Source organism: Heloderma suspectum, chromosome 1, assembly GCF_057233095.1.
Source record: "Heloderma suspectum isolate Gila_16-S chromosome 1, 16-S_ref, whole genome shotgun sequence".
Taxonomy (NCBI): Eukaryota; Metazoa; Chordata; class Lepidosauria; order Squamata; family Helodermatidae; genus Heloderma; species Heloderma suspectum.
The window spans coordinates 439895806-439908069 of NC_139458.1; the positions used below are offsets into that span (position 1 = coordinate 439895806).

General features: G+C 47.5%; 1 protein-coding gene across 2 annotated transcripts in view; it reads left to right on the plus strand.

The window, feature by feature from the left end:
* Window positions 1-12264, plus strand: part of ASXL2 (ASXL transcriptional regulator 2) — a 136270-nt gene that overhangs the window by 62923 nt on the left and 61083 nt on the right. For both annotated transcript variants that reach the window (XM_084829557.1, XM_084829558.1), the window contains exons 3-4: window positions 540-648; window positions 9626-9782. In XM_084829557.1, coding sequence (XP_084685683.1) covers window positions 540-648; window positions 9626-9782 — 266 coding nt within the window. The remainder of the gene's footprint in view (window positions 1-539; window positions 649-9625; window positions 9783-12264) is intronic.

Here is a 12264-nt window from a genome sequence, read left to right on the forward strand (position 1 = left end):
CGTGGATGCACAACACACTCTGGGGTCTACAGCTGAATTGGAGGCAGCTCTGGTTTTGGAACTACCGTGATAGCCCTTCCCCTTTGGCTCAGGCTAGCACACCCATAAGCATGATTATGTCTTACAAATACTAACATGTCCGAAGGAATGGGGAGTCTGAACCTTTCCAGAAGTATTGTTAGACTTTTCTTACCTTTTGGTTGATTCTTGCTGGTGGGCTGGCTGGAGACAGGGAAGAATGAGGTCTCACTTCTCTGAGGCTTCCCTCTTTTGAACATGTTACCTGTCTCATGTGTGGGGGGATGTGGCAGAAGAAAGAAAATTCCTCCCTCTTTGGAGGGTTATTCTTTCGGAATAAACTCGGCCTGGCTTACATGGAGATGGACGTGTGTTTGAAGAATTGTCCAATGGGGCAAGGCCCTTGGCAAGGACAGCCCATTTCCCTTAACCCCATGTAATATATTGGCCAGGCAGCCATAATGTCTGGCAGCATTCTCCTGCTGTGTGCCAAGGATCTAACTCTGCACCTTTGTTTTCAGTGGGACTTCTCCTCTTGCATGCCTGAATGCTATGCTGCACACCAACTCCCGTGGGGAGGAGGGCATTTTCTATAAGGTCCCTGGGAGGATGGGCGTCTACACGTTGAAGGTAAGCGCGCCTCCTGCTTGAACTCAGAACTGGCTCTTGGCAGGCTAGGCTGCTGTTTGGAACACCCAGACTGCCAGGAGGAGAGGACCCCATGGGATGGCATACAGATGTCGTAAATGAAAAAAAGTACCCAGAGGGGCTTAGAGCAGAGTCCCTCAAAATATGAGGGTTGTTATCCCTTTGTTCCTGACATGGCCTGTAATACTTGCTGCATAGGCATGGAGTGATGGTGGCTCACAGCAGCAGTGGGCAGAAGGTTGGTTGGGATCTACTGGTAGGTTTTTGGTTGAGTTGTACTAGGTTAGAATTCCTGATGTGCAGTAAGTGGGACATAGAGTAGCGCATGTGTGTGCACCCCATGAACCACATGTATGGCTCACAGGGTACATCAGTAATTGGCTCCACCCCCAAGCCACCATTTTGTGTCCAGCTATGGCTGGTAGAACTCAGGATTCCACCAAAAAACAAAGTAGATCCCATAAGCCTCAGGTCTGCCCAGTCCTAGCTTACAGAAAGGAAATTCTGGGCCTGGAATTGTTCCTGCATCGGCCATTCATGTCCACTTAGAATCATAGAATAGTAGGGTAGGAAGGGGACTACAAGGCTATCGAGTCCAACCCCCTGCTCAATGCAGGAATCCAAGTCAGAGCATCCCTGACAAATGGCTGTCCAGCCTTGTCTTGAACGCCTCCAGTGTGGGAGAGCCCACCACCTCCCTAGGTCATTGGTTCCATTGTCATATTGCTCTAACAATCAGGAAGTTTCTCCTGATGTTCAGCCGGAATCTGGCTTCCTGCAGCTTGAGCCCATGATTCGGTGTCCTGCACTCTGGGATGATCGAGAAGAGATCCTGGCCTTCCTCTCTGGGACACCCTTTCAAGTACTTGAAGAGCACTATCATATCTCCCCTCAGTCTTCTCTTCTCAAGGCTAAACATGCCCAGTTCTTTCAGTCTCTCCTCATAGGGTTTTGTTTCCAGTCCCCTGATCATCTTTGTTACCCTCCTCTGACCCCTCTCCAGCTTGTCTGCATCCTTCTTAAAGTGCGGTGCCCAGAACTGGACACAGTACTCCAGATGAGGCCTAACCAGTGCAAAGTAGAGGGGAACTAGTACTTCCCGGGATTTGCAAGCTACGGTTCTGTTAACGCAGCCCAAAAGAGCATTTGCCTTCTTTGCAGCCACATCACACTGTTGGCTCATTTTCAGGTTGTGATCGACAACAATTCCAAGATCCTTCTCGCTTGTAGTGTGGTTGAGCCACGTATCACCCATCTTGTAATTGTGCATTTGGTTTCTTTTTCCTAGGTGCAGAACGTGGCATTTATCCCTATTCAATTTCATTCTGTTGTTTTCTGCCCAGCGCTCCTGTCTATCAAGATCACTTTGAATTTTGTTTCTGTCTTCCAATGTATTAGCTATCCTGCCCAATTTTGTGTCATCTGCAAATGTGATCAGCATTCCCTGCACCTCCTCCTCCAAGTCATTCATAAAAATGTTGAAGAGCACTGGGCCCAGGACTGAGCCCGGCGGTACCCCTCTCGTTACCTCTCCCCAATTTGAGAAGATCCCATTGATAAGCTCTCTTTGAGTCCGATTCTGTAGCCAACTGTGGATGCACCGGATCGTTGTTTCATCTAGCCCACTTTGAGCTAGTTTGCTCATCAGGAGATCATGGGGCACTTTGTCGAAAGCTTTGTTGAAGTCGAGGTATATGATGTACTCAAAAGCCGAGTGTACTCAAACGCGTACCCTGGATTTTAGGAAAGCTGATTTTCATAAACTCAGAACAATGATCAGTAAGGTCCCATGGCAAACAATGCTAGCGAGAAAAGGAGTCCAAGATGGGTGGGAACTTTTAAAAAAGGAAATTCTCAAGGCACAATCACAAACAATTCCAACAAGAAGAAAAGGTGGAAGACAACAGAAGAAGCCAATGTGGCTTCACAAAAAGCTTAGGGATGACCTGAAAACAAAAAAGGACACATATAGGAAGTGGAAAGAAGGCCAAGTAACAAAGGAAGAGTACAGGCAGGTAGCACAGAATTGCAGGGATGGCGTCAGGAAGGCTAAAGCGGAGAACGAGGTGAGGTTAGCGAGGGATGCTAAAAACAACAAAAAGGCTTTCTTCAGCTACGTGCATAGTAAAAGGCAGAGGAAAGAAATGGTTGTTCAGCTATTAAATAAGGATGGCAAAATGATAACAGATGACAAAGAAAAGGCAGAGGTGCTCAATTCCTACTTTGGCTCAGTCTTCTCCCAAAAGAGGGTCTATGACCCCCCTGGCAAAGGCGAAGTACAGGCTGAAGGGGCAGGATTGCAGCTTGAGATCGACAGGCATATGGTCAAGGAACACCTCATTACTTTGAATGAGTTCAAATCTCCAGGGCCAGATGAACTGCATCCTAGAGTAATAAAGGAACTGGCAGAAGGACTCTCAGAACCGCTGTCTATTCTCTTTGAGAAATCATGGAGGACCGGGGAAGTGCCAGATGACTGGAGGAGGGCTAACGTTGTCCCTATCTTCAAAAAGGGTAAAAAGGAGGAACCTGGGAACTACAGACCAGTCAGTCTGACATCAATCCCTGGGAAAATTCTGGAGCAGATCATAAAGCAATCCATCTGGAAGCACCTTGACATCAATGCCGTGATTACTCGAAGCCAACATGGATTTGTCAAAAACAAGTCCTGCCAGACAAATCTGATCTCTTTTTTTGATCAAGTCACCTCCCTTGTAGACCGTGGGAATGCTGTAGACATCATATACCTCGACTTCAGCAAAGCTTTCGACAAAGTGCCCCATGATATCCTGATGAGCAAACTAGCTCAAAGTGGGCTAGATGAAACAACGATCCGGTGGATCCACAGTTGGCTACAGAATCGGACTCAGAGAGTGCTTATCAATGGGACCTTCTCAAGCTGGGGAGAGGTAACGAGTGGGGTACCGCAGGGCTCAGTCCTGGGCCCAGTGCTCTTCAACATTTTTATGAATGACTTGGAGGAGGAGGTGCAGGGAATGCTGATCACATTTGCAGATGACACAAAATTGGGAGGGATAGCTAATACTTTGGAAGACAGAAACAAAATTCAAAGTGATCTGGATAGACTGGAGTGCTGGGCAGAAAACAACAGAATGGCATTTAATAGGGACAAATGCCAAGTTCTGCACCTAGGAAAAAGAAACCAAATGCACAGTTACAAGATGGGGGATACGTGGCTCAACCACACTACGAGCGAGAAGGATCTTGGAATTGTCGTCGATCACAAGCTGAATATGAGCCAACAATGTGATGTGGCTGCAAAAAAGGCAAATGCTATTTTGGGCTGCATTAATAGAAGCATCGCTTCCAAATCCCGGGAAGTACTAGTTCCCCTCTACTCAGCACTGGTAAGGCCTCATCTGGAGTACTGTGTCCAGTTCTGGGCACCACACTTTAAGAAGGATGCAGACAAGCTGGAGAGGGTTCAAAGGAGGGCAACAAAGATGATCAGGGGGCTGGAAACAAAGCCCTATGAAGAGAGACTGAAAGAACTGGGCATGTTTAGCCTTGAGAAGAGAAGACTGAGGGGAGATATGATAGCACTCTTCAAGTACTTGAAAGGTTGTCACAGAGAAGAAGGCCAGGATCTCTTCTTGATCATCCCAGAGTGCAGGACACGGAATAATGGGCTCAAGTTACAGGAAGCCAGATTCCGGCTGAACATCAGGAAAAACTTCCTGAGTGTCAGAGCAATACGGCAATGGAACCAATTACCTGGGGAGGTGGTGGGCTCTCCCACACTGGAGGCCTTTAAGACGAGGCTGGACAGCCATTTGTCAGGGATGCTCTGACTTGGATTCCTGCATTGAGCAGGGGGTTGGACTCGATGGCCTTGTAGGCCCCTTCCAACCCTACTATTCTATGATTCTATGATTCTATGTCTACAACATTCCCACGGTCCACAAGGGAGGTTACTTGATCAAAAAATGCAATCAGATTCGTATGGCAGAACTTGTTCTTGACAAATCCATGTTGGCTTCGAGTAATCACTGCATTGTTTTCAAGGCTTAGTGGTTAAGATGCTGAACTGCAGACCAGAAGGTCGGCAGGTCAGCAGTTTGAGACCCGAGTGCCGCGTGACGGAGTGAGCTCCAGTCTTCAGTCCCAGCTCCTGCCAACCTAGCAGTTCAACAGCAAGAAATTGCAAGCAGATAAATAGGTACCGCTTCGGCGGGAAAGGTAACAGCGTTCCGTGCACCTCGGTGTTCAGTCATGCCGGCCACATGACCACGGATGCGTCTTCGGACCGCGCTGGCTCTTCGGCTTAGAAATGGAGATGAGCACCACCCCTAGAGTCAGACATGACTAGCTGGGGACACCTTTACCTTTATGGATGATATTCTGGAGGTGACGGACTCGACCTTGGGGGAGCTGGGGGTGGCGACGGCCGACAGGAAGCTCTGACGTAGGCTGGTCCATGAAGTCACGTAGAGTTGGAAGCGACTGACCGAATAAACAACAACAACAGATGGATTGCTTTATCATCTGCTCCAGAATTTTCCCAGGGATTGATGTCAGACTCACTGGTCTGTAGTTCCCAGGTTCCTCCTTTTTGCCCTTTTTGAAGATAGGGACAACATTAGCCGTCCTCCAGTCATCTGGCACTTCACCTGTCCTCCATGATTCCGCAAAGAGAATAGACAGTGGTTCTGAGAGTTCTTCTGCCAGTTCCTTTATTACTCTAGGATGCAGTTCATCTGGCCCTGGAGATTTGAACTCATTCAAAGTCATTAGGTGTTCCTTGACCATATGCCTATCGATCTCAAGCTGCCATCCTGCCCCTTCAGTCTGTACTTCGCCTTTGCCAGGGGGATCATAGACCCTCTTTTGGGAGAAGACTGAACCAAAGTAGGAATTGAGCACCTCTGCCTTTTATTTGTCATCTGTTATCATTTTGCCATCCTTATTTAATAGCTGAACCACCATTTCTTTCCACAGCCTTTTACTATGCACGTAGCTGAAGAATGACTTCTTATTGCTTTTAGCATCCCTCGTTCACCTCAGTTCGTTCTCAGCTGTAGCCTTCCTGACACCATCCCTGCACTTCTGTGCTACCTGCCTGTACTCTTCCAATGTTACTTAGCCTTCTTTCCACTTCCTACCTGTGTCCTTTTTTGTTTTCAGGTCATGCCTGAGCTTTTTGTGAAGCCACATTGGCTTCTTCTGTTGTCTTCCACCTTTTCTTCTTGTTGGAATTGTTTGTGATTGTGCCTGGAGAATTTCCTTTTTTAAAAGCTCCCACCCATCTTGGACTCCTTTTCTCGTTAGAGCTGCTTGCCATGGGACCTTACTGATCATTGTTCTGAGTTTATTAAAATCAGCTTCCCTAAACTCCAGGGTATGGGTTTTTCTACACTTGGCTTTTGCTTCCTTTAGAACCATGAACTCAAGTATAACATGGTCGCTTTCTTCCAGAGTTCCTGTAACTGCTACTTGATCCACGAAGTCATCTCTGTTGGTTAGGATCAAGTCAAGGATAGCCTGTCCTCTAGTTCCTACCTCTACTTTCTGTAGGAGGAAGTTATCTTCGTAGCTCCGCTTGGTGGTATCATTTGTTCCCACATGGATGAGAAGAAAGGGATACCTGTCAGTGGGCTTTATGAGTGCAGGCAACCTTTCAGTCACATCTCTAATCCTTCCTCCCGGGAGATAACATACCTGGCGAGTCCACAGGTCTTCGTGACATACAGTCAGGGCCAGAAATATTGGAACAAGGATAACTGTTTTGGCAGTTGGCCTCTGTGCACCACCACATTGAAGTTGAAAGGAAACACACCCAGATGGGAGCGAAGTCAGGACTTTCAGCTGTAATTCAAGAAGTTTGACAAAAGTGGGGCACTAACCATTCAGGAAGTGCAGCCAGTGGCATACACACACACCCATCGTTGGTGGCTCATAAGTAATGGAACAAACCAACATCATTTCAAACGTGAGGATCGCCTTTAATACCTGGATGAAAATCCTTTGCAGTCAATGACTGCCTGAAGTCTGGAACCCATAGACATGACCAAATGCTGAGTTTCCTCCCTTGAGATGCTTTGCCAGGCCTTTACTGCAGCTGCCTTCAGCTGCTGCTTGTTTGTGGATCTTTCTGCCTTCAGTCTTGTCTTCAGTGAGTGAAAAGCATGCTCCGTTGGGTTGAGATCAGGCGACTGACTTGGCCATTGAAGAACATCCCACTTCTTTGCCTTGAGAAACTCTTGGGTAGCTTTTGCTGTATGTTTTGGGTCATTATCCGTCTGCAATATGAAGCGGTGCCCTATCAGTTTGGCGGCATTCGGCTGAATCTGAGCAGAAAGTATAGCCCTATACACTTCAGATTCATTCTGCTGCTTTTATCAGCAGTCAGGTCATCAATAAACACCAGTGACCCGGTTCCACTGGCAGCCATACATGCCCATGCCATAACATTGCCTCCACCATGTTTGACAGATGATGTGGTATGCTTTGGATCATGAGCTGTTCCTTTCCTTCTCCATACTTTTCTCTTCCCATCATTCTGGTACAAGTTAATCTTGGTTTCGTCAGTCCAAAGAATCTTATTCCAGAACTGGGATGGCTTTTTTAGGTGTTAGCTAGCAAAGGCTAATCTGGCCTGTCTGTTCTTGAGCGTTACCAGTGGTTTGCACCTTGTTGTGAAGCCTCTGTATTTACATTCATAAAGCCGTCTCTTGACTGTAGATGCTGACAATGACATGCCTACCTCCTCAAGAGCGTTCTTGACCTGGCTAGATGTTGTGAAAGGGTTCCTCTTCACCATGAGCAGAATTCTGTGGTCATCCACTTTAGTTGTCTTCCGTGGTCTGCCAGGCCTTTTGCTGTTGCTTAGCTTGCCAGGTAATTCCTTCTTTTTCAGATGTTCCAAACCGTTGTGTTGGCCACTCCCAATGGTTTTGCTGTCTTTCTGATGGGCCTCCTTCACTTGCATGGACACCTCTTTGGACCTCATGTTGGGAGTTCCAGTGAACAGCTACCAGATGCAAATGTAACACTCAGAACCACCTCCAGGCCTTTTATCTGCTTGATTGGTCATGGGGTACCCAGGAAACAGGCCACACTTGGCCATGCAGCTGCTTGTCAGCCATTCGTTCCATTACTTATGAGCCACCAACGATTGGGGGGGTGGGGCGGGTGGCTGTCCTTCCTGAACCGTTAGTGCCCCACTGTAGTCAAACCCCTTGAATTACAGCTGAAAGTCCTGACTTCGCTCCCATCTGGGTGTGTTTCCTTTCAACTTCAATGTGGTGGTGTACAGAGGCCAACTGCCAGAACAGTTATCCTTGTTCCAATATTTCTTGCCCTGACTGTACTTGGGTTTCGATCCCATGCATCAAGGATTCTCCCACTACTACTACACTTCTTGTAGCTGTAAGCCTTGGTTTTATAGCCTCTGCTTGGCTGACCATCAGCCTCTTGCTTGCTCTCATGCAGCTTCCCCTGTAATTCTTCCTCTGCAGGCTGTCCTCCAGTCTCATCCTCAAGTACCTGGAAACGGTTCCATAGTTCCACTGCCTCCACTGGTGCCGAGTGTCTTCTAGTTCTTCTGCTCCTAACTGTCACCCTTTTCCAAGGAGTATCCTCTACTTAATTTTTCCTCACCACAGCAGTTTCCTCTTCTGCCTCAGTTTCCTCTTCTTCTGTTGCTCTTCTGTTCTTCGCTTTGCTGCTGTAATTCCACCGTTCTGTCCAAGAACTCTTCGTGTTCTCCTATTCCCCGGAGGGTCGACACTCGCCGCTCCAGTCCTCTTACTTTTTCTTCCAGCAGTGTGATCAACTTGCACTTGTTGCAGCTGTAGGCCATGTTGTTCTCAGGCAAGAAAACAATCATGGCACACACCTTGCAGGTCACCACCACTGGAGAGTCATGTCCTTCCATAGTCTCCTTTCCCTTTTTGTGTCTAGTTTCCTGGTTGTTCTAGAGTAGCCTGTGCCTGGTCCTCTACTCACTGCAGGTTAAAAGCAGAGTCCCACTGGTATGGAAGTGTGTGTAACAAGACAAATATATATATTTTTTAATGTTAGTGGCCTCCCCCTTGACCTCCCCTGCCAACCTCCCCTGGCCAACTCCTGTTTGCTCCCCTTTTCACTTGCTCTGGTCGCTCACTATCTGGGAGTTTGCTTGCTTCTGTAGTCCCTAGACCAGCTGGAGCAGTTTTCTCTGCTCTGCTCTGCGCAGCTGGGAGGCAGGAAACAAACACTTAAGCCACTTGTTACCAGTGGAGTGAAAGTCAGTTAGAAAAACAAGGGTTTGGCTGGATCAAATGTACAAGGCCCATTGCTAGGAACACAGGAAACTGCCTTATACAGAGTCAGATCCTCGGTCCATCTAGGCTCAGTATAGTCTACACTGATTGGTTCCCCTGCCCCTACCAAAATCACACAGCTGGCAAAAATCACGGTGATTTTGTAGGGAAACAGCAAGCAGAATACTGCTGCAGGAAGCCTCCTAGAAGCGGAATTCTTTGCGAAGTTGCTGCAGTTTTGGCTGCTGCTGCAGCCAGTTCAGTGGCAGCTGGAGTAGGGTGTGGCCCCTGGTGGGTTCCGGAACAATGTGGCCCCCAACCCCTGGAGGTTGCCCACCCTGCTTTAGAGGTTGGCTGGGTATCTGTTGGGGGTGCTTTAGGGTCCTTTTTCTGGACAGGAACTTGAGTGGACAGGAATTTGAGTGGACAATCCCCTGGGCCCCAGAAGCCACAGTCTGAACATATGTGCCTCCACCAGAGACACCTGGAAATACCCGCCACCCATGTAAATGTGGCTTGTGCATGCAATGTTCCTAGTGGATTATTATGCTCCATGATTTTTGAGCCCGAAGATGGCACTTGTTCTCTGGTTCTTGCCTTCAGTTTTCCCGTTTTCAGTTAATGTTGGAACTAAAATGAACGTACACCAATGTCTCCTGCTTCTGAGTGTGTCTGTCTCTGTGTTATGTTTGTAGAAGGATGTTCCAGATGTGTTGAAAGAACTGTCTGAAGGCTCAGAAGAGAGCAGTGATGTGCAGTCGGACTCCCCCACCTCAGAAAACAGCAGCAGCAGCAGCAGCAGTGACAGGAGCAGCACCAAGGAAGGGAGGAAAAGCAGATGGCGAAGGAAAGGTAGCTATTCTTGAGGAAACACCAAATGGGGTTTTCCTCCTTTAGCATTGCCAGCAAAGGTGCCCCTCTCTCCAGTCAGTTGCTACTGCTTACTGAATCCTGGTTCTTATTGCAAAATTGGGTGAGAGTTTGTTGAATGGAGATTACTCAGCCTCTGCACACAGGTGGTTTTATCCTGGGCTTGCTCCAGTGGTAGCTGAAATTTCAAATGAGAGTCCAAAGCCTTCAGATATCATCCAAATATCAAGCTTTTGCAGCTCGTCTTTCTCTCTCTTCCCCACTGTTGGAAAATGCCCAAGCCCTCCCAATTTGGAATTATCTTGCTACAGGTGGGGAGGTAATGCTAGGGTTCCGTTTCGGATGAGAATTCCAAAACCACACTTGGAATGCAGGTTTGATGCAGTTGGGGAAACTGACAAGATTTTTCCCCGCTTGTTGCAGTTCAGAACTGCCTGCAAGGCTTCTGATCTAGAGGTCAGAGGTCTGGAACCAATTACCTAGGGAGGCGGTGGGCTCTCCCACACTGGAGGCGTTCAAGACAAGGCTGGACAGCCATCTGTCAGGGATGCTCTGACTTGGATTCCTGCATTGAGCAGGGGGTTGGACTCGATGGCCTTGTAGGCCCCTTCCAACCCTACTATTCTATGATTCTATGATTCTAGGTCATTTCAGGTTTTGGGATATGCACAGAGCTTCATGTCTGCCTGCACAGCTTGTGACCCATAAATCCAAACATGGTCCCCTAGTGTCTTGATAATCCCCCTGGTCTTGTACCTCATCCCCCATTTTGTACTACAAGGGCCGCAGCATGTCAGGCGCAGTATATGGGGCTGGTGGGTTGTGTTTGGCTTGTTGGATCAGAAGCTGTGCTGACCTGCCCACATGCAATGTTACTACTGTTAGGGATCCTGATCGCTGAGACTGTAGCAGGCTGCAAGCTGGGTGTTTTCTTGGGCCTGTTTTCTGTGCAATGAGCTAGAGGAGCTGGTGATAACAGTGATGGGGAAGTAGCCACAGACATGTTCCTCTCCTTCACAGGAAACATTCAGAAAATGCCCTCACTTGTAGAGAGTGCTACTTGGTATCCAAATAAATGTTTTGTGATGGGTGGTTTAATGGTGTACAAGATGTTTATCAAAGGAAATTTCGAGTAGCGCACACGTCTAGGAATGTGAAGGTACTTTGATGCTAAACTATGAATCGCTTCTACAAAATCTAATGTGGCTAATCCCTGGCCAGCACGTGAAATGTAATAAGTGAAAGGTCTGGGAGAGCCAGATTGCAACTGAATCGTAACTCTTGAATTTTGAAATTACTTTGAGATTAAGCCACTTAGCAAGTTCCCCATCCTCAAGGTTGAATGGTGCAATTGTATGTCTGGATTTGCTAAGTAAAGGCCATGTGTGGTCAAGGCGGGCTTATGGCTGCATTGATCACCATTTTTGACAGAAAGGTAGGCTATAAATTTAATAATAAATAAATAAATACAAACAAATCTGTGCCAAACTGATGCATCGGTAAGAGCTGAGACCATGAGATGTGAGCCAGCAAGACGCTGATCCAGTCTTAGTTCAGATATGGGCAGGGTGGATTCGAGCAAGCCAGTAACTCCAGCCTCAGTGCCTTCTTGCCCCCCCATAGTGTAATTCAGGGTTGATAACACTGGTCTTCCCTCGTGGATTGTTGTAAGGATGACTGAAAGATTGTATGTGAAGTACTTGAGCACTTCATGAGAGAAGGAATTCTGTAGTCTGTTTAATTCATGCAGATATGCATCAGTCTGCTTATTCATAACTTATGCTTCTCTTGCCTGTCATGGGGATGGGCACAGAGCTATGCAGGGTACTATAGCCTTGTGTCCTGCCTACGGGAAACATGTTTATCCCATCCCACCCATGTACAAATCTACCTTCTGAAATTTCATCAGGGATTGCCTGAAAGGTTTGAGCATTTGAGCCTATCTTTACAACTTGCGGTCTAGACGTGTGCTTCTTTAAAAAATGAAATTAAAGATGCTAAATCTCACCATACCCATGTGCTGCTCATATAGCAAATGAGAAGGAAAAACACACCCCTGTTTTTTTCTGTAGCAAAAAAACAAAGGTTGGAAGATGGGGGTGCCTGCAGTGCTTGGAGAAGGGCCTTTTCCTTCCATGTGGTAGTGAATGGTGGAAATGCAAAGAATGTCTACTGCAAAGATGCCTACTCAGCACCATGGGAACTGACCACCAGCCTTCTGGACGTTTGGTGTTTTCACCACTGCTGCTGATCACCCACATGTAACAACTAGGCAAGATCATCCAGGACTCTGGAGCTGGGTGTCATCAGTATGGTCCCAGGGCACGGTCTGAGGGCACACGAGGCAGCCACCCTGCTGAAGCTAAGCAGGTCTAGGTCTGGTCGGTGCTTGGAGGGGAGACCACCTGGGAACTGCATGTGTCCACCTTGAGTTCCACTATGGAAGAAAGGTGGGATTTAAATA